At 40.2% G+C, this 21442-nt stretch overlaps 1 protein-coding gene across 1 annotated transcript in view; it reads right to left on the bottom strand.

Annotated features, from left to right (window-relative positions):
- Positions 1-21442, bottom strand: part of csmd2 (CUB and Sushi multiple domains 2) — a 162206-nt gene that overhangs the window by 39792 nt on the left and 100972 nt on the right. The window contains exons 34-44 of the mRNA XM_039605940.1: positions 21327-21423; positions 20559-20663; positions 20274-20392; positions 16443-16512; positions 14986-15102; positions 13763-13972; positions 12086-12274; positions 6717-6894; positions 5317-5462; positions 5143-5223; positions 4517-4630 (exon numbers count right to left, since the gene is read on the bottom strand). Of these exons, the coding sequence (XP_039461874.1) occupies positions 4517-4630; positions 5143-5223; positions 5317-5462; positions 6717-6894; positions 12086-12274; positions 13763-13972; positions 14986-15102; positions 16443-16512; positions 20274-20392; positions 20559-20663; positions 21327-21423 (1426 nt within the window). The remainder of the gene's footprint in view (positions 1-4516; positions 4631-5142; positions 5224-5316; positions 5463-6716; positions 6895-12085; positions 12275-13762; positions 13973-14985; positions 15103-16442; positions 16513-20273; positions 20393-20558; positions 20664-21326; positions 21424-21442) is intronic.

Genomic DNA, 21442 nt, shown 5'->3' with positions numbered 1-21442 from the left:
TCTGTTTGTGGGGAAACTGTTCAAAGTTTGCAAATATCTTCCCAATCAAAGATGCAGTGGAAGGCTTTTTGCGCAAACAAGCGGTGACGCACACATGTGTATCTACGCACTCCACAAATTTAAATGCCCCTATGCATAAATCTACTATATATATCAAGCTTGAACTGCTGCATTGCTGTTGAGATGGCTTTTAATTAGCATAAGCCGAGGCCCGATAACAAGACGAATGAATAGGAAGGGCCACAACATAAGTATTAATGTGGATCAGGACCTAACAACTCTTAGAAGTCAGGGATGACAATGAAGATGGGAAACGGAGGGGGTAGCTGTAATCCATTCTACGTCTAACAAAAGAAGACAGGGGCAGAGAGAGAGAGGGAAAAAAAATTGGAATACACTGAGCGGAAGAGAGATAAATGAAGAGGCGAGAGAAACAAAAGGGGACAGGGATGAAGAAAGCTACTGTAACTAGCTGGGAAAGTAATGTGATGGATTATTATGCAGGTTTTAACCAGAAATCTGTCTGGGGGATAAACACAGGGATTTGGGCTCATCAGAGCTCATTGTGTTTTCATTAATGAATTCAAGCAACACTTTGTACTGATGCTGCTGCTTTGTGTGTGTGATGCCTGAACTCCCTGTGGTCTCTGCAGACAGCAAATGTAGTTAAGGGCCGTGGGTCCAATACAACCCAGTGTAATCAAATAGAAGGGAAATCAAATGCTGAACCAAGCCACCGGTTGCTCTGATGGCAGCAAATACCCATCTGGATGACTGGCAACTGTTCTCTGAATTAAACAGCTAAAAAAAAAAGTTTCTGTGTGTCAGTGTTTACATATTTATGATGGTAGCTTTTATTTCTCTGCCTGTATGCCAGGTTTTTGGGAAGGCAGAGACAGATAGATCTGGGTATTGACAGACACCTGTGTGTTATAAAGTGTGTGGGAATGCACGGCGCTCTGTTTTCAAGGAGCCTCAGACAATGACAAAGAAAGTCTGGGGAACAAAGGCTACATGTGTTATGTAAGAACATAAGTCTGATGTTAGTGAGTCATGGGAGAGAAGTGAGTGTCGAGTGAGGGAGGAGGGGAATGCAGAGGATGAGAGAGGATGCTGGCGCCGAGGGGGCAAGGAACACTGCAGACCCGGCTGTGGTTCCAGGGCTGCTCTCTTGGAAGACTGTCACAGTATGACAACATCCACCGCCGCGTAACCCAGACACCAGCTAGACCGGCGTGGAGCTGCATACAGTATACGTATACAGCGACTCGGTGTGTGTTTGTGTGCGGGGAGTGAGGGCTGCTAAATGTGCAGGGAGGGTTTTGCTTGTCAGAGCTAGAAGTGGTGATTTGATAGGTGCAGCTGCAGCCGGCATGTCCCCTGCATTTCAATGAGCTGTTGCTCTTCGTCTCTTCACTGCCCTCCAAGTAAGTCTCTCCCTGTCTCCCTTTCTCCCCTTGCTTTTAAACTCCAGCCCCACTCTCACTTACTCACTACCCTTCTGCTCATTTAGCAATTTCTCCTCCATCTTTTCCAAGCCAATTTTTTGGCTTTTTCCAGCGTATCCAGAGTTATACTCAAACTGCTCTCTTCCTATCGGTTTATCTTTTGACCCTCTTTGCTTTCAGCTCCCTCTTACTTCTTCAGCTTTTGCAATCTCTGGCCTCTCCGTCACCCTGACCTGTGTCTGTGCAGGCAAAATAGGATAAAAGCTGGAGAAAAGTGAACAGGAGGTAGGTTTTCTGTCCTCAGTACATTAGTCAGCGCAAAGGGAAACAAATTGTTGGAGGGAATTTTACAACTGAACCTATATTAAAAGGCACTGAAAAATTACTGGATTTTAAGCATTAGTTCAATTCAATTCCATTTTATTTATTTAGCACCAAATCACAACAACAGTCGCCTCAAAGTACTTTATATTATAAGTTAAAGAGCCTACAACAACACAGAGAAAACTCCAACAATTAGATGACCCCCTTTGAGCAATCACTTGGCGATGGTGGGAAGAAAAAAAATCCTTTTAACAGGAAGAACCCTTCAGCAGAACTAGGTTTAGGGAGGGGCAACCATCTGCCAATATTCAGTTCAGTGACTGTAAACACTGTAGGCTTATTTTTGCACATATACAGGTGCAAATATCTGTCTGTGGGGTAAAAATGGGTGGCAAATAAATCCAGGGAACATACGTACAAGGGATTGCCTTGTTCCTCTTGCTTTTGACACTTTCAGTATTCTCCGTTCCGCCTCTCACTGGGTGTCCTAAGCACTTTCCACGTCTCCATTATTAGCCTATACATAGCCCCTCTTCCCCTTTCATTACCCTCTTGCTTTCGTCTAATTCTTTTTTTTGTATCTCTCTCCTTTTTCACCTCATGCTGAGAGCTTTGCATATTTTTCCTATTTAGTACACTAAATTAGTTGCATTTATCAAACTTCGCCTAAACCTCCCTCTCGCCCACCACGTAACCCACAAACAGAACGGGACACACGAAGCATTCTTAAATGAGACAGAAAGAAAATGAAAGATATGCTTTTATGATATTGTGAAGCACAAACCCCTCTATGCACCTAGTCTCTCGCCCCGAGGAAAAGTAGCGTGCACAACGCGCAGCATTACGATGTTATAGCTCGTGCGGTGGGTGCTGCATTCCTCTGGGAGGACGATATCTCAGCATGTAGAGAGCGCCACAGCAGCCGCGCTCAGCCTCATGGGAGCCAAGCATCATCCGCCGAGATGGGAAATGGTACCAAGCTGATATCTGGCTGTCGCTCCCTGACTACAGGCAAAAAAGGGTACCCGCAGGAGCAAGAAAAGAGGCGAAGCTCCATGTTTGAGTCATGAGTCCATGATTAGAGCTGAGGGATACATAACACTGCTGAAAATAAACTCATACAGTCCCTCTTGGAGGATGAAGGCAGTGTTGACTTGTGCTACATATAAAACATTATGATTCATCAGACTCGAAAATGAGTCGATGCATCTTAAGACATATATTATGTAAACAAACCACATCACTGCATTCGGTCCTCAAACATTTTGTGTGCTCATATTCAGACTGGCCCTGCTGTTTCTGTGCTGGTGCACTTGGAATGTGTTTTTTTACACCATGTGCTTGATGCTATTTGATCAGCTTAAATGTAGGAGAGGATAAAAATGGTACAGGCAGATTACTTTGGAATACTGCAAGTTTTTTCTTTTGACAGTAAAGTGTCTTAACTATCACAAGAACTCATAATCATTAGGACTTACCTGTACCATATATAGTTATGACATACTGTTTATTTCACAGCAGCAGAACTCTTTTAAAAAGCCACTTGAAGGAATGACGTCATGTTCTCTTTTTATGACATAGAGATGAGACCATTTGTCTTCTTAGTGCTTTTTAGGCAAGATATACACTAACCTGCCACTTAGTGGCAGTTACATGTGGCTAGAGGAGGTTAGACCCTACTTTTCTTGGTGCTTGAAACATTTCTCAGAGATTTTGGTACATAATACATGATAGCGTCACACAGTTACTGCAGATTTGTCAGCTGGACACTCATGATACGAATCTTCCCTCTCACCACATCCCAAAGGTGCTCTATTGGATCTGATTGAGATCTAGTGACTGTGGAGGCCACTTGAGTACACTGAACTCGTTGTCATGTTAAAAAATCAGTGTAAGATTATTTGACTTTTGTGGCATGACATGTTATGATGCTAGAAGCAGCCAGAAGAGGTCATAAAAGGATGGACATAGTCAGCAACAGTACTGCGGTAGGCAGGGGCATTAAACAATTGCCATACAGAAGCCCAAATTGCGCCAAGAAAATATTGCCAAAACTATTACACCTTCACCATCAAACTGAACTCTTAATACAACAGAGGATGGATCTGTGCTTTCATGTTCTTTATGCTGTTTTCTGACCCCACTATCCAAAAGTTGCAGCAGAGATCACGACTCATCAGACCAGTCAGTGATTTCCATGTTGTTATTATCTGCTCGAAACAGTCTGACCTCTGGTAAGGCAGTAGATCAACAGTTTCTGAAACAAATCCATGCCACATTCAAAATCTCTAAAATGACCGTTCATCCCCATTCTGAAGCTTGGATTGAATTTTTGCAGGTTGTCCTCACTATGTCTACATGCCTAAATGCAATGAGATGCTACCATGTGATCAAATATTTGTCCTACTGAGCAGTTAAACAGTAATACCTAATGAAGTGGCCAGTGAGTTTATATTTAGACCATGAGGTAAAATCCCAGTATACCAGCTGATCTCAGTGGTGGCCCCTGATGACTCAACCTGATGAACATTGGCAAATTTGAGGTAGGGCACACTAGTTAAGGTGCTTTAGCCTTCTGCAAGATCCTTCACAACCCATCACCATACTGTGTCCAACTCAGTGTCGTATACGTCACAAAAATCACCTCCCAACCCTTGTTTGATGTGTACAAGTGTGCTCAAAGCTAGGATAGGGATATATCAATGGTACTCCAGGATGTTTTCAAGTTGTAAACAAACACTTACCATCACATGAGGGTGGAGGGCCCTCAAATTCCAAATGTGTACCTAGCCGACAGGTCAGGATGCTGTTTCCACTTAATTGGTATCCTGGGAGACATCGGTAGCGCACTATATCACCTGAAACAGTGACAGACAAAGGAGAGCTACAGTCAAGGTCAAGGTCAGAAGCAGTAGCATTAACTGTTATGATACATGTAAAAAGTGCTCCTTATAAAGCATTCTATAACAATACAGAAGTTATCATCCGCCATGTGTTTCAGTGAAAACTAGGATGAATCTGTGGACACAAAAATCCCCATGGGATCCTACAGACACTATGTCAGTGTTGCTACTTTTATGTCTCTGAATAGAAAAGGTCAAATAGCTACACAAATACAGAAACAGGAATTCATCTCTGTTGTCTTCAAAAGGGAATGAGATCACCTGCCCTAGGTGATGCATTTGAGGTGTGTCTGAATGGACTGTGTATTCAGCGAACCTAGGCAATAAAAACAGCCAAAGTTAGAAGCTTCATGAATGCTACAGTTCTGCAAGTCTGCATGGGAACAACATTAAATACAAAAAGGCAGAAGTGTCAGTGCCGTTGTGTTTAAGTGCATGGGTCTTATTGTGACAGCATTTCCACCTACCAATTTTAAATTCCTTGCTTGCCATCAGAATCTCAGCATTAGGAATGATGGGGGGAGGGAGGCAGTACTGCAGTCTGTAAGCTGTGAGTGCATCAAAGACATAAAAGGAGTTAAACAAAGAATATATGTAAATAAAGAGCTAGAAACAAAGCCAGATCCACACCATGTACAAACCTTGATAGCTGATACGAAAGAGTCCACCCTTCTCTGTGTTACTACGGAACCGTATCAGCACCTGATTGGATGTGCTGCTGGGTGGGTCGTTGGGCTCTCCATCCGTAAACACACCTAGTTTCCTGGCTGTTTCTTGTGGACCATCCCTAAAAATGGAGGAATGTTTCAAGTCAAACATAAATGCAAAAACAATAATACGCTGGAAACACCAGCCTATGCTCCAGAGCTCACTTGTATAAGAGCCATAAAGAACCTTAAGGGTCTGTGATGCAAACAAACTACTAAGCCACATGCCAGATTATTGTCAAGCAGCTTCAGAAGAGTATAATCAAGCTGCTCACACTTCAACAAACCCAAAGAGATTACCCCTTGCCTGTTCTGGATGATTATGTTAAAATAAGGTAGAATTTAGAGATACAGTAAGCGTGGAGTGACAGGTCTCGACTGTGGTGCTCCTGCTAACAGCTATCCAAAGGGAGTGTCTCTGGAAGCTGTGGCCCAGCCTTGGCAGTCCCCTGGTGTGGGCATGGCCGATTAAGCCAGCTCCCAGATTCCTGCCACAACCATTCAGCTTAAAAACCATCTGTCTTTGGCTGTCAGACTGGGCATGGGAGATTACAAGCAGCTCTGGAAACGGCTGGCTAGGGACTGCTGCCTGACAGCACTCTAGCCAAGCCGCCATTAAGGGGCCCATTTCCTTGGCTCAGTAGTTCAGTGGATAGATACACAGCGGTGGTAGCTGGAAAATGGGGAACAAGATAGACCCCCATCTTGGCTCTGTAGGAACTAGCTGGGAAAGATCAGCACAGCGGGGACCATTTATAGATGAGAAACAATACGATAGAAAGTGGACATTTTGGCTCGCTTTAGCCATGTTGACTTAAATTATCGATGGTCTAAAAAAGCCTCAAACAAATTTCTATGAGTAGCGCAAACAGTTAAACGTAGATGTCACCAGAAAACCATGTGGATCTTTCATGTGGTCATGTTGCCAGGTTGGCTGGCAGTCAGACCTCCTGTCTCACTGAGAGCTGGGACCTTTGGAAGCTTTGGAGGATCAGCTAGAACTGGCAAACATCATGTATGCAAAAACCTGGCTTTGGTGCTACATATGGCAATTTTAAACATGTATTATGGAAGTGATGAAAGGAAGCTTTACCCACTTATGCTCAGTCAAGCACCAACCCAAAAGTGTTTTTAAGACATCGTATTAAAAGACAAAAACAACAAATAATCAAAGATTTAAGAAAGTCTGATAACAAGTTCTTGAGAATTTTTGAGACGATGGTGAAGTTTACTACTGCCTTCCTCAAAATAACTTTCAAAATAACAAACTTTCCGTGTTGTCTCATTGGAACTATTTCTGCATATCTGGAGCCTGTTACGCTGTCATTTCTTACCAGACTGTAATGAAGTCGTGTGGCCCATGAACTTGAAGGAGGGAGAAGTTGAGTTTGATGCCAAATCCAGGAGCCACAGTAATCAGCCAGGAGCAGTCAGCTGAGCTTGGATACTCCTCAGGGTAACCCGGGGAAAAGATGGTCCCATTGTCTGATGTGATGTTCCCACCACAAGGCACTGAGAGGGGGGAGTGGGGGTGAAGACAGGGAAAGTGTATATTTTATATAGGCAGGACAGATACATTAGGGCTGATACATAATTCAGGAGCAATCAGCGAAAAAAAGAGTTTTTCATCCCTCTCTCCTCCTGCTTCTCTTCTCAGTGTCTCTTTCCCACTCTCCTTCACTTTTCGACTGGTGCCCAGGCGCTTGTCTGAGCTAAAGATTAGCCAGTAAAGCCTGTTAGTAAGTGGGGACTTGGATGGAGTGTTTTGCTAAGATAAGGCCTCAACCCTTTCCCATTGGGGCAGTAGAGAGGGAGTATGGAGATGAGGCGAGGGTTTCATGTGGACAAGGCTTTTGAGGTGTGTGTGTGTGTTTGTGTGTATATATGTACAGCAAGTGTAGAAGGGGTAGATATGTGTGAATGTGCAAACTCTGAGTGACAGGAAAAGGTTACAAGTGCGTGTACACTGATCTGATCTGGCAACACTAGAACCCCACACGTCGACACATGCCTGATACCCTTGAGTAAAAAACAACAACAACAAAAAACCCAACTGCACAATCACAAACAGTAAATCACACTCAACCACTATTCATTGCATCACATAAATGTCTTCATTTGCTTTGGAAATGAACAAATCCTTCACAGTCCCCAGGAATTTCTAACCACAGCTCAGCATTACATAAAAATATATCTAGTCAACTCCAGCTGCCTGAAAAAAACATATTATTTCTGCCAGTAATTTTGTTGTTTTGATGTGTATTAAATCTACCAAGCCCAAAGCAGAAAACACAATGACTCAGCACTGCGCAATCTGAACGCTCTATAACTCGCTTACTCCTTTAAAAAAAAAAAAAAAAAAAAAAAAGCACTTAAAACACTTTTAAAACTCACTGTCTGATCTAGTAATTATGAATTCTCATTTAAACCTAGATTTCTACTGAAACATTTTCAGTTCTTGTTTAAATATCTTGTTAAGCTTTCATGTGCACAAACTTTAATCATTAACCACCTTATTCTGTATACGTCACTTCCTGCAACCTCTAGTTTTTATATGTATTAATCTTTTGCAGAACGGTTCAATATTATGCTTCCATGATTACAGAAGCCTTGAGCTAACTTCAAATGCATGAATTTAGCGGTTTCCATTAAGGCTGCTCCCCCTTGTGGAGAAACAAGACATTACAACTATTATTCCAACACGCTAGTTAGGAGCATTACCACTTGTGGCTGCACTTATTACGTTACTAGCAGGGGATCTCATTATGGTCACAGACCAGCCAGTGATTTTAAATGACTGTTATCTGCAAACACATCCCTGTAACTGGCCTCAAATTATGCCATCCATAGATATATTTTAAATATCCCTTCAAGGGGATCCTAACAATCCTGCTGGTGAGCAAAGGGAAACCTCATATTCACTGTGGTGGGGCACAGAAATTTAGAGAGCGTAGTAATCGGAATAGTGCAGGAATCTTCATCAACCCAGAAGAGGTTTTCAGCTTGAGCACACAACCTTGCATGTTTTATCCTTGTGTTTGTCTTTCAGGTTATACGTTGTGGGCTGCGTGTTCACGTTATAAAACTGCCAATTGTATTCCTGTAGCGGAGAGGCCCTTCTGCTGCTGCATCACCTGTTAAATGAGCTATCGATCAGGCCTATTGATTAAACCCCAGACACTCTATGGAGTCGCACCTCCGGTTGACGCATTGACTGTAAAGCTACTTAAGACTTATGTGAGGAAGAGTATACGTTTGCTTGTAGAGTTGAACAGGCGTGAACAGAAGAGAAAAATTCAGTCGACTATTTCTTAAAAAACAGAAAACGGCAGCACATTTGTCAACTATTAGCGCCAAAACTTCACATGTTGGAACTCCTCATGTCAGTCTTAATACCAAAATACCTTCATTTATTTAATAATAGGAATACGTTTGTATAAAGCCACACATATTCAGCAGGAAGTGGTTTATAAACCATTCTAAACCAAAACCAAAACATCCATGCTTAAACTTCAAACTGATAGTAAGTAAGGAAGATGTTGTCATGATATACCTGGGCCTTGTCATAGTACCATGAGAATAGCCATTTCCCTTTAATGACACTTTCTAAGCATGAGCTAATCAAACAAACACTGAACTACATGTGTTAATTGTGTCCAAATGAGTCTAAATTAAATCTTTTTAACTCCAAAAATGTTAGTCCATCTAAAGTGAGGCCTTGGCCATTATTAATTTATTAAAACATTCACACTTGTTAACCCACACAGATGAGAATTGACAGGTTCCTTTACCAGCTAGAAAGCTGTTGGCTCATAATGATATAGAAGTTTTAAGCATTATTATAGTGCTTAGTCTGGAAGATTAAACCCTGCTGAGAGACATATTTGAAAATGCCTAAAGTCAATTATTGAGGCAATGGTTCGACTTGACCTTGTATATCTCAACAGTCCTCCAGTTAGTTTTTTTAATATGTTCATTTAAGAAAGAGGTCTGTTAATTGCAGCAGTAATAGATTCACAACGTGTGCAAAGGAACCAGCCTTAGAATAAGGTGTTTATGCACGAGCCAGTTTAAAACAAAATACAAAATATAGTTTTTACAAGGCACTGGGAGGAAGACAGGCTTTGATTTGTATGTCTATGCATGCATTTAAGTGTATGTGTGTGTGTATACATGATTATGTGTATGTGTGTAAGTGTGCATGTGCATCTATTTCTGTAAATATGCTTATGTTTTGGCATGTTACTGGGGTTATAAACCAAATATATGTAGCAAAATGTAGAATTTAAAATATGAGGGGATTTACACAGGAAGTTAAAGTCAAGTCATTAAATAGTGGAGAAGTTTGTGCTTTTTCCTACTGTTTATTGAATAAGTTTAATAGGATTATTGTTTTGTTTATATTTCTCTGTTGTTTTTGCACTACTGAAACATGTTCATTACAAAGCCTTATTTATATTTATATTTTATCTATATCCATCTACATGTGTGGGTTAATAAGTGTCAAACTACTGGTCAGTTAATAAAATAAAACCAGAATAAGCTAGATTTAATCTAGAGTAACTTGTTGCCTAGTAGCAATAGCATCTTTGTGGTTGAGCTTATTTCAGTGCTATTAATGAAGAATGGGTAGTTATGGAGACAAAGCATACTAAACTTTTAATTCATGTACAACTTAGTATAGGTGGAAATGGCAAGGATATTAAAGGAACAGTTATAGAAACTGAAATAAAGAATTATTAAGTGCTTTATGATAATAATAAAGAGCTAGCGTGGTACTAGTAGAGATGCTAATAACAGAAGTCCTTACTTCTTCCTATTTTGCAGACTTAATTTTTTTCATAGACAAAAGTGGGAAACTGTAAAAGGTGTTTTTCTCAAGTATTTGATATACATATATCATTTTCATATTTTTTTTATTTATTGCAACCATATAAAAATAAAAAACAAATAAAAAGAACAAAGAGATCAAACAAGAGCACAAAGATCAAGTCGAGACTTGATAAAATGCAAAGTGGGCTAGTGCAGGCAAAATAACAAAAAGAAGTCAAATTTAAATAGTAACATTTATACCCATTGAGTAGAGTATTTTTTATGTGTTATTAATTTTCAACATGCTATGCCTCTACTGTCACGCATACCGGGCTAACCTTCAGCATGGACGGCAGAAAGAACAGAGTTATGGACGTAAATCAGAATTGGATTTGCTCTATGCGTTCCCTGAAGACGAGTCTGGTAGTCTGGGGTTTTCAGGGCTGAGTGATTTGTCCTGGATTGATTCTGCATCTGATGGGTTTTCATCTGACAGTTATCCAGAGTCTGCACGACAAGTATGCACTACAAGAATGTATGCTATAAATAACCTGCAATTACTGAAGTGGTTATAAAACAGGCTTCTCTTCGCTCACTCGTGTGTTTGTTCAACAAATTCAACAAGAGCAGAACACGCACACGGTCAAAGACACACGGGAAACCACAATCTGCATGTTTGCGCACAACTTTGAGATGGAGAAGCTTATTGCTATATTATTTTATTGTCACTTTATGTGAAGCAAACAGGGACTACAGGAAGCATCCCTTATCAAACCCTGTGTTTTAGAATGACCTGTCTGCAGCTTTAATAGCTGAACTCTTGCTGTTTTAGCATTAAACCGAATGTTATTTGGGCATTAGTGTGGTTCAGTTCACAGGTGCATTTATGCCATTAAACAGAGGTATCTCTAACCTCTTCATCAGACCACAAACCAGGCCATAGCATCAGGGCAAAAGTGAAATACGGCAACAGTCAGGACTTATTCGAACACATACCCTCACATACAAGCATATGTCCACTTTGAGTACACACGAATTAACAAAGTACTGAGTGCATGGATGCATACAGATTACTACATATATGCATTTTAATGGGTAGTATTCATTAGCGGAAATACTGCATTAAGCCAGAATGAAATGAAGCATATTAAATGCTTTATCTATCAGTATTACAAAAATAAACTGTTCATTTATACTAAGTACTGATATCATAGGACAATGCAATAGTATTTGAATAATAACAATACTAATTCTTCCCATTAACATAATTAGAATAAGAATTCTATTATACTACAATAAGCATATCGCACACACATGCAAGTATAATTTTCTTTCAGGTCCCTGGGAATAATCTTTCAGCTTCAAACTGGACGTGACTCATGAAAAAGCCCACATACAAGAAAATAGCACGAGTGCGAGAATAAACTCTATCTCCCGTTCCTGGTGCCTTTTCACTCGGTTGCTCCTCCTTTCACTCCCATTTATCTCCCCGCTCGCCCATTCAAAGTTCCAGTGTCACGGCCATCACCTCTCTCGGTAATTTTGCCGGCCTTATTGAATAATCGACGCAAGAATGTGGGTCAAGGACGAGGCGAAAGAACAGCATCCATTACTTTTCCTTTCAATCCAGCCTCTCTTTTATTCATCTTTTACTTGTCTCCTCTTCTCTTTAGCGTGGTATTGATTTTTCGCTGAGGAGTGCTTTGCTTCATTAATAGGGGATAATAATTCAGTTTAATTACATTATTCATAATAGATAATCATTATCTCCATGGCCACACTTTGCTCTAATGATGTAATAGTTCAATACGTTACAGTTTTAACAACAAGTTATCGTTTTATTCGTTTAGTTCTGCGCTCAGCTGTCCTCTTGTTTGCTCGCATTACTTACCTTCACAGCGAGGGAAAGGGTGATCCCAGTTGCGGGTGGTGCCGTGCTCACAGGTGAGGATGGAATGTCCCGTCAGCTGATACCCAGGCAGACATTCGAAGGAAATAGACTGACCCACGTTAAAGCCAGCACCCACCACCACCCCGTAGCGAAAAGGCTCTGGATCTGGGCATTCTTGGAGCTCATAAGCTAAGGGAAAAAGAAGAGAAATTTGCTATAAAAGCTAGACACATTCATACAGCCATGGAACTGGTTTAAACAGAGGATCATATTATTTTCAAAAGTCGATCAGGAAAGTACGTTTCCTAAAGGCTCACTGTTCTGATGATTGCTGTGGTTGTGAACACTATCCGCATGGATGTTCAAATTGTTTTTCTCTTACTGTCTGAAGCTAGCTAACAGTAGCTATCAAACCACTAAAGACTTGCCTTAATGTGTGAATACTCAGCTTCCAGACAACAACACTGTTATAGCGGAGGATCCTCTATTTTTATTTCCCACTTTCAATTCCCCTTCATCATGTGTCTGTTGTTCCTTAGGCACAACCTCCCACTCACTCCTCCTCATCCTCCTCCGCCTTCTTAGACAGGAGTTTTCAGAGGAGGGAAAAAAAATGCCTAAGGCAGGTTTGACTTGTACCAGAGGAGTATGATGCAGTCATCAGAGGTAGCGTGGGTAAATAATTCTTACTTTTCTTATTCCTATTTTTTTTTCCTTTTGGATACAAAACCAGGGCAAGCAGTGAGCCTTGAAAAGCACGAATATAAATATGACTAAAAGAACTGATTTCTATGGATCACAGATTCTCTTTGTAGGAGATAACTCATGCAAATACTGCAAAAAGGGGGAGGGGAGGGCTGGTATTTGCAAATATAATGCTTGATTTATATGCTAATGTACACATAATTATGTAAATGCACAATGCTACCTTTCGATTTGCTGGCTCGTTTGCTGAATCACAAAACACAAACTTAGTGTGCCTGTTGCATTTGCGGACCGGGGGAATTTATTCCATGCAGACATGCAGATATGCAATGAAGCCTTTTATTGGCACATGCTAAAGCAATCTTTGAAGTGATCAGCAGTTTTATATACAGCTATTTATCCGGGGAATTCACTGCCTCTCTGCGCTGATTAGTTCTTCAGAGTCAGTTATAGCGCTAATTCAGTAATGTTATGGCTTTACATGAATAAATTTCACACTGAAGCGACACTAATAGTACTTAAGTGTACTTGCTGAAATAAAAGTAAACACTCCTGAAGATAATGATTGATTCGTTTTCTTCCGCAAGATGAAATTCATCACTGTGGCTTTCACTCTTATACTGATTTTGGAATTGCTTCAATTCAGGCATAATAGCTCTGATATTCTTTATACTGCATTAGCTCTGATACGTGCATTCGGCACTCCTCTGCTGAATCACATTTCAGTAACAGAAAAAATGGATTGAAGCAGCCTAAAAGAGCCACAGGTGTTGGAGTAACACGTGCAGAACAAAGTAGCTCTGAATACTGATACTGGCCCAGCTCTGCAATGGGTAAAATAGTTTTGGTTGTTATTTTTAGTATTAAAAGCATATAATAAGTCGGTTTTCTCAGACATAATCCAAAAGATCAGATTATATCCCACCTCTAGTCTCCTGATCTTTTAAAAGGCCATCACATTTGGATACCTACCCTGGTACTCAAACCTGAAGCCAGGTTTGTTCTGTGAATGGTCACTATGGAAGTATATTGTGGTCTCGTGGGAGGTGGTGAGAAGGGAAGAGGGAACATCCTGGCCACTGAATCTGCCAATGACAGCACTTGTTTCCAAGGGCCCATTGCGTATCTCGAGGAAGTCGTGGTTGGCTTCAGTGGAAAAGTTGAGGAACTGTATGTGGGCTCCTGTTTATAAGAAATGGATAATGGCCATTAGAAAACAAAATTACATTGTCTTACCAAAAATACTATCAAAGCTAAAGTAGGCGAGTCATTCCGCTTCTTATTATGTGCAGAAATTGGTTGCAGTTCAGTTGTAGCACTCAATTGACATGAGTGAATGGACGGGGCGAAAACAATCGTTTACAATTACTTCCAGAACTAAACAAAAATCCTCAAAAAACATGCCACAAATAAAATGACACTAAATGTCCTTCATTTTTGTTTTTACAGGGGAGCTGATTTATGCATGCTGATACTCAAGGATTTGTATTGTAGCTTAGTCACGTCAGAAACCTACTTGAGTGAATAGGAAGCAGCTTTTTAAGGTGACTGCTGTCAGGTGGCAGCTGCCAGACTGCTGTTGCACATTTCATGCGTGAAGTCAAAAAAGTAAATGCGGTAAAGTAGATTGTGGCGCTCTTATACTTACTTAAAGAAAGTATGAGAGCACCCCTATTGTGTGCGACTAGTTAAATGCTGCCCTCACTTATCCACACCAGAAATATGAGTTAGTTAATAATATTATTCCTGAAAAGTTGTCATGACAGCTGTATGAACCAATGCAGTTCTATATTACCTTCATGTAGAAAAGAATAGTTGTATTTAGGCTGTGTAACATTCTGGAAGCTAGTGCGCGTAAAAGAAGGGCTAATGGTGTTAGCCACACCTAGCATAACTAATATGGCATTGTATGTGTGTAATGCTACACATTTCAGCAATATCTGAAACACAATTTAATCAAGGCCAACTTCCCAAAAAATGTTTATCCCACTATTTTTAGTCTAAGGCTCCAGATAGTTCCATTTATTTCGGACTACCTCTTGAGTGCCTTCCAGACACGACTGCCATTATCAAGATATATCTACATGTACAAACACTGTCACTCCACGGTCCAGCCTTACAAGTTGTATAATTAAAGGTTCTTCAGTGTAGAAATGCCAGCGTGACATGCTGTAAGAGCCTCTCATGTCTCTCACCGTAACCAACTGGCAGGTAGATTCTCCAGGTGCAGTCACTGTTGCTAGGGTAGTTGCCAGGGAAACCGGGACTGAGAATCATGCCCTCCATCTCTTCCCGAATTCCACCACACTGAGCTGGCAGAGTCCAGACAAAGCATTTCATTAGCATCCGCAAAAAAGTGATTCACCCACATTACAACTATTTTACAAAACAATGATCTGCTCAGTCGTCAGATTCATAAAAAAGGATGACCATCCTTTTACTGAAGCATGACAGAGGTGAAAATGAATTTAAAGCCACAATTTTTTCACGCCAGTCAAAATAGTTACAGATCTTGTTAGCAACGATAAAATGCAATGCATTTTATGTTAAAGATATCAAAATAAACTTAAAAATACTGATAAACATGTTAAACATTTTACATCTAAAGATGACAGCAACTGGACAGGTTATCTCAACCACCAATAAACTCTACAGCCACCTCTTACTTTTATTATTCACATATGATACAAGATATGTGATTTAGAAGTGCCGAGTACGGTATACTTTGCTGTTCTTCATCTTCCTCCTTTTATGTTAAACCGCTTATTCAATCAAAGCATTTCTTTGATTGAAATCAAGGACTAAGTCTCAAAAGAGATTAAAAAAAATGAACGGAAATAATTAGAGGAAAAAGGTGATGAGATCAAAGAGGATGAAAAGAGCAAGAGATCATGTCGCCGAGATGAAAGTATACTGCAGCTAGTGGTAAAAGAATTAGCTGACTCAATGAAAAAGAATGAAGGCACTGTTGTGAGGGGGAAACAGGCAAACATAGAGGAGAAGATTAAGAAATGAATGGGACAAACAGGCCATGTGTCAAACAGAGAAAATCAAGGTGCTGTATCATTGTGTCTCTGTAAGGAACAAGTGAAGGGTTAAATGTAATCCTGTAGCAGTGAAAGCCTGAGGTAATCAGGAAACTGCTGATGCCTGTAAACACGATGAATCTCCCACCGACCTCAACCAATCATGGTGTGAGTTGGAACTAATTAGGGTATAGTAGGTTGCTCCAATAAGTGGAACCACTTTGTCAAGGTGTTCTAACAGACAGGAAACACTTAAAGAGAGGAGCTTTTGCAGTTACTTTCAGCGTGTTTGCTCAGCTTTCAAGGTAGCAATAAAAATTCACTTCAAAAGTGCAAAAGCATGCACAGCCTCAAGCAAAAAGACAAACAATTGACTATAACCTTTTCTTTTGCTGTCTTGTTTTAATGATTTTTGATTGGGAACAACCTTGGGAGGAACTTTGTCATCTGCACTATACTATTTAATAATAAAGTAATTCATTTCAAATACTTTGAATCACCCGGCTGCTGTTCTTTTAAAGCGAACGTTCCTCAGTAAAAGGAAAAAGCTGGTATTTAGAAAAGACACAGGAAGCAAACAGGAGGGGGCAAGGACACAAGGAGCAAGTAAAGAAAGGCATTTTTACCTATGCAGAGAGGAGGTGGGTAGTTCCATCGTCTGACAGTTCCAGGCATACAAGTGATGTGCGAGTTCCCCTGCGAGAAGCGTCCATGCACACATGCACAAAGACAAAAGTACAGGGGGAAAAAAAGAGCAGGCAATGAATTAACTTGTTCGCTCCACTGTCACTCATCTGTTGCTCCAATTATTTGATCCTGCTGCTTTTCTCCGCATGACTTCATGTGGCGCCTAAAAGACTAAATCCATCTGAAGTGACAGAGAACAATAGCGGCATATAAAGAGCATCATACAGAGCGAGAAAAAGACAGGGAAAGAGTGCGGAAGAATTCAAAGCCGTTTCTGCAAAGCCAAATATGAAAAACTGACTGGCGTTTTTCAGAAAGTTTAAAAGCACTTGCCACAATTCTTAGAAAATTGTCATGAAAATGGCTTAACAATGCCACATGTACATGTTAGAACATAACAGACTGACAAAATAGACTGTTTATAATCAGACAAACCCTGACAGCCAGGCCATAAGAAGTCTTCAAATGTTCAATGTTTTAGAACAAACCCATTGATTTATAATCTTAGAAGTCTGTGGTTATGACGTTTATTATGAAGGTATTTGTTCAGCATTGAAAGAACAGTGATCCAGAAGCTGGGGATAGGTTTTATGCAAAGTCACAGCTATACAGGATATCTTTGTTAGGACATGACTGGGTATGTCTGGTGTAAAAGCAGAGAAAAAACAGTCTGCCAGCTGATAAAAATGAACTTAACAACACAGGAGAACGCATTTACAAAACAAATTTAATTAGAAATGCCGTACAATTTATTTATTAGACCTCAGTGATAAAAATAATGTGATTTGATGAGCAATGCTAAACATAAACACACACAAAAATTATTGTTAATCCTTGTGAAGCTGACTGTTCGCACATTGTTCCCAAAACCTTTTTGGAACTTTGGTCATTTTGGGGAAACACGGCACTGCCACCGGACCAATCGAGCTTGCTGAATGAAGTCTACCGAAAGGAAAATGCTAAGCACAACCAGTGAGAAAATAGGAGTGACATAAATCCAACCTGGCATTTTAATGTGAGAACAAGGAGTGAGAACTGACGGAGACACATAGTCTCAATGGAGTACAAATAGAATTTGTGTGAACTACTGTACCCAGTGTTCTCCTCCGATGTCACCATCTGTCTCCTGAAGGACAGATGACTTCAGGAGCACGTTTTTGAAGGGAATACAGAATTCTGATTTCTCAGCACAGCAGCATCATGGCCTTTATATTATAGCTAGCAAACCGAGGACACTTGTCAACATGCTTACTTTGACTTTGGATGGTAACTTTCTTATAAGCTTATTGGGAAGTTTAGAAGTATAAAACTACAAAACTAGTCAGTTACATAATGAAATGTAACTCTTGCTTATAGGTATTACTTACATTTTATGAATGTACAACACAGCTTCACTGTTGGTTGTAAGGTGTTATGCAGCCAATTGTGACTAAATGTGTCTGCAGCCCTAGCTGGCGGCAGCACCACCGTCTCTGTGACAGGAAGTTGGTAAGAAGGCAGAAGGTAAGACAGATGACAGCTGTGCTAATCAGGGCAGCTCTTCATCTAGAAAACAGTTCTATTTGTGTCAGTGAAACTGAAATATAACACTCGGCCACAGCAATGTGTAATTATATTCTGCACCACCGTGTTTCTATTGACCAAAGGAATACTGATAATGCTAGCGCTGCTAATGTTATCGTCACAAATCAGACAGTATATCACAGTGTGCCCAATGTCATGCACACTGCAAAGTCCCACACATTTCAGTGGCATTTAATATATCACATTATTAAAAAATCTGATTATGAATTTGTGTGTTTAAGTCTCACTCTTGTCTGTGTGAATTAGAGATGGATATCGGTATCGGTCCGATACTGACCTAAATTACTGGATCGAATATCGGCGAAAAATAAAAAATGTACTCCGATCCATTAAATATCAAAAAAGCATCTCACAAAACTTGCAACACGGCGTAACTCGGCTCATAACCGTAGCACGTTGCAGCAGTATACATCATGTGATAGAGCGGCTGTGTGTATTTGTAGCCTCGCTACCAAACCAGCATTTCATCTCCGAGGAAGTTATCCCAGAGAGAAGTAAAGCAAGTGTGTAAGTTCATCTCTGAATGTTTGTAAAGCGTTCCCATGTTAAGCTTAACAACCGATATATGGAGCGACTGACTCTCTCTCTCTCTCCCTCTCCTGCCGCTACTTCAATCGTGAAACTGCTTAATGATCAGCTGATTGGCTTTTCTGTCGTGAGTCCGTCTCTCTTCTTTGTTTTTGGCCCACTTTGCACCAGAAAGAGGAAACCAGCGGCTGAACAACAGCAGCATGTTTAACCTTGATAAGCTGTTGTTAGAATTTATTTAATATTACTTTCTACACCAGGATCCTTTTCTACGTAGCTGACAGCTGGTAACTGTGCAGGGCCGGATCTAGCAAAGTGCAGCCAGGGGGGCCGATAGGGAATGAACAGGGAAAAGGGGGCACAAAGACATACTTTTCTTTCTTATTCTCATTTAAAATACGTAGCTTTTAATAAATAATTATCCGAATCTTACACCCAAAGTTTTAATCTGATGTAAAATGTATAGAAGTCCATTACTATATATAGTAACTGTTAAGTCTAATATACCCTAGTAAGCTATAGTACTTTTTCCTTTGAGAAGGTACCATCTGTGAATTCTGCAATTCTGTTGAAGAAAGATGTTGAATCTATTTAATTATTCTTGAAAAATAATTTGTTTCTGTGCATTTTTTTTCACCCTGCATCAAATTAAAGTTGATTACATCGATTAAGCATCATGAGGTGGAGGGTGGGGGGTGGTTCCCTATTTTTTTTTTTTTTTTTTTGCTGGGAGTTTGCAACCCTATTAGTTAGGTTGCTTAATACTTCTGCTAAGTACTCTTTAAAATACCAGAATAGGGAGGATGGAGCAGGTTTAAGTTAGGTTTTAAGTTAGGTAAGGTTTATTAGATTGATCAGTGTTGCTGAACTATGAAATATTTTGGGTGCAGTGTATTTTTTACACACAGGTATAACAGAATAGCTTTAGTGTTGTTGTTTATTTAAACTTGAGTATGAACTTATACAAAATGCAGCAAGATATTAAAAAAACAGTTTTATTGATTAAAACACACTATATCGGACTCATATCGGTATCGGCAGATATCCAAATTTATGATATCGGTATCGGTATCGGACATAAAAAAGTGGTATCGTGCCATCTCTAGTGTGAATATTCTGACTTTAAGTCCATCTAGTACCATTTTTCTTCCTGCTTTTTGGTTTTTATCAACTAGCCAATATCATCAGCTGATATTAGCTACCGTGGCTACTTATTTGCAAGCATTTATCATGGCCAGTGAATGAAAGCAGCGCTAGGAAAATCACCCTTGAACCTAGTCATCTGGCCAGAATATACATCCCCTTTTACAGAACTTAATACAGAACCCATACATGGCACCTGTTAAAGCCAAAGCCAGGGTACTGCCTACCTTATTGCAAGTTTGCAACAGACTATAGAGAATAAAAGAGATCACTTGCAAGAAAAGTTGAAATGAACTAAAATAGCCAGAAGACCAAGTCTATCTATTCAGCTTCTGTTTCTCTTTTTCTTCTATTCTACATCCTGACATATCAAGTGCTGTAAAAAAAAAGAACTGCAGCATGAGCAAGCAACTGAACAAAAGCAGGGCTGAGAAGAGAGACACTATCAAAGGCGAGATTCAGCCTATTTTCGATGGTCATACATGACAGAATTATATGAAAGTTGAAGAGTTTACCTGTAGTGTATATCCTGGTTCACAATGGAATGACACCACGTTATTCATCTGAAGACGCTCTCCAACCTTGATACCATTCATAGGAACTACAGGCTCTGGACAGTTAGTCAAAGACACAGCTAAGTGGATGATGTATGGAAACAAAAATATGGAGAGGGAGAAAAAAAAAGAAATATCAAATTACAACAGGGGAAAATATCAAATAAACCTTGATGTCACTCAAGAAACGTCATGTCAAGAAACAAACACTGTTTGAAAAACATGTTTTTTTCCCACACCACTTACTTTTGTATTCCAGCCTGAATCCAGCTGCAGACACGCTGATATCAGAGAAAAAGTGGAGGTAGAGTTGGTTGGAGGTGCTGTTGAGCAGAGCTGGGACCGTCGTGCCTTTGGGAGAAGATTAACAGTGGAGTTCAGGAATGCTATCTCCTCTATAGCTGCTCTCTATAACTAACTATGCGTGAGTTGCAGGCAAACAGCTGAAAAGCGTGTCTGTTAGCGGTACAATGGTATGACCGACTGACTTTTCACAAGACGAGAATTTATTCCAATATTTAAGCAGGTGTTCAGCTGATAAAAACCAAAAACTGTTCCAAAAGAGAGAGAAAAATGTAACTGGATATTAGCAACTCAAACTAGTGTGCCACGTTTCTGTCATCTCTTTACTTCAGGGCAGATCTAACATTTACTTTCGGTCTTGTTCCAAGCATAACTTCCCCGTTGTTGCATTCTCGCTCTGACAGGAGTCGCAAAGATACTGTAAACAAACATTTGCTTCAACTCCACAAAGAATAACATAACCTTTGTCCAAAGGCAGCAAGATTTGTACCAGATTAGAACTGAAACTGAGCTACATGTGGCAGCCATCTTTTTTTTTTCTAAAGAAATCTATGCTTTGGTTAGTAAACACAATATCTCTTCCAGACTGCAGGCTCTGCTCTGTGAAAAGTGATGAGGCTGTTTTCAAAATATGTTTTATGTCCAAGGTTGCACACATTAGACACGTTGAGGAAAATAAAAGCATATATAGAAATGCATATCCGGCAATACCCGAGAAGCTGCCAAGCATGGTGTCAGTGTTGTCGCCTCCGTCAAACACCTCCAGCGAATCCCAGTTCTGCTCTGTCACAAAGCTGATTACCTGGATCTGAGACAGGGAAGAGACA

Source organism: Oreochromis aureus, linkage group 22, assembly GCF_013358895.1.
Source record: "Oreochromis aureus strain Israel breed Guangdong linkage group 22, ZZ_aureus, whole genome shotgun sequence".
NCBI classification, from domain to species: Eukaryota; Metazoa; Chordata; class Actinopteri; order Cichliformes; family Cichlidae; genus Oreochromis; species Oreochromis aureus.
Note: the sequence above shows the minus strand (reverse complement) of the source record. Positions and strands in the feature narration are given on the sequence as shown.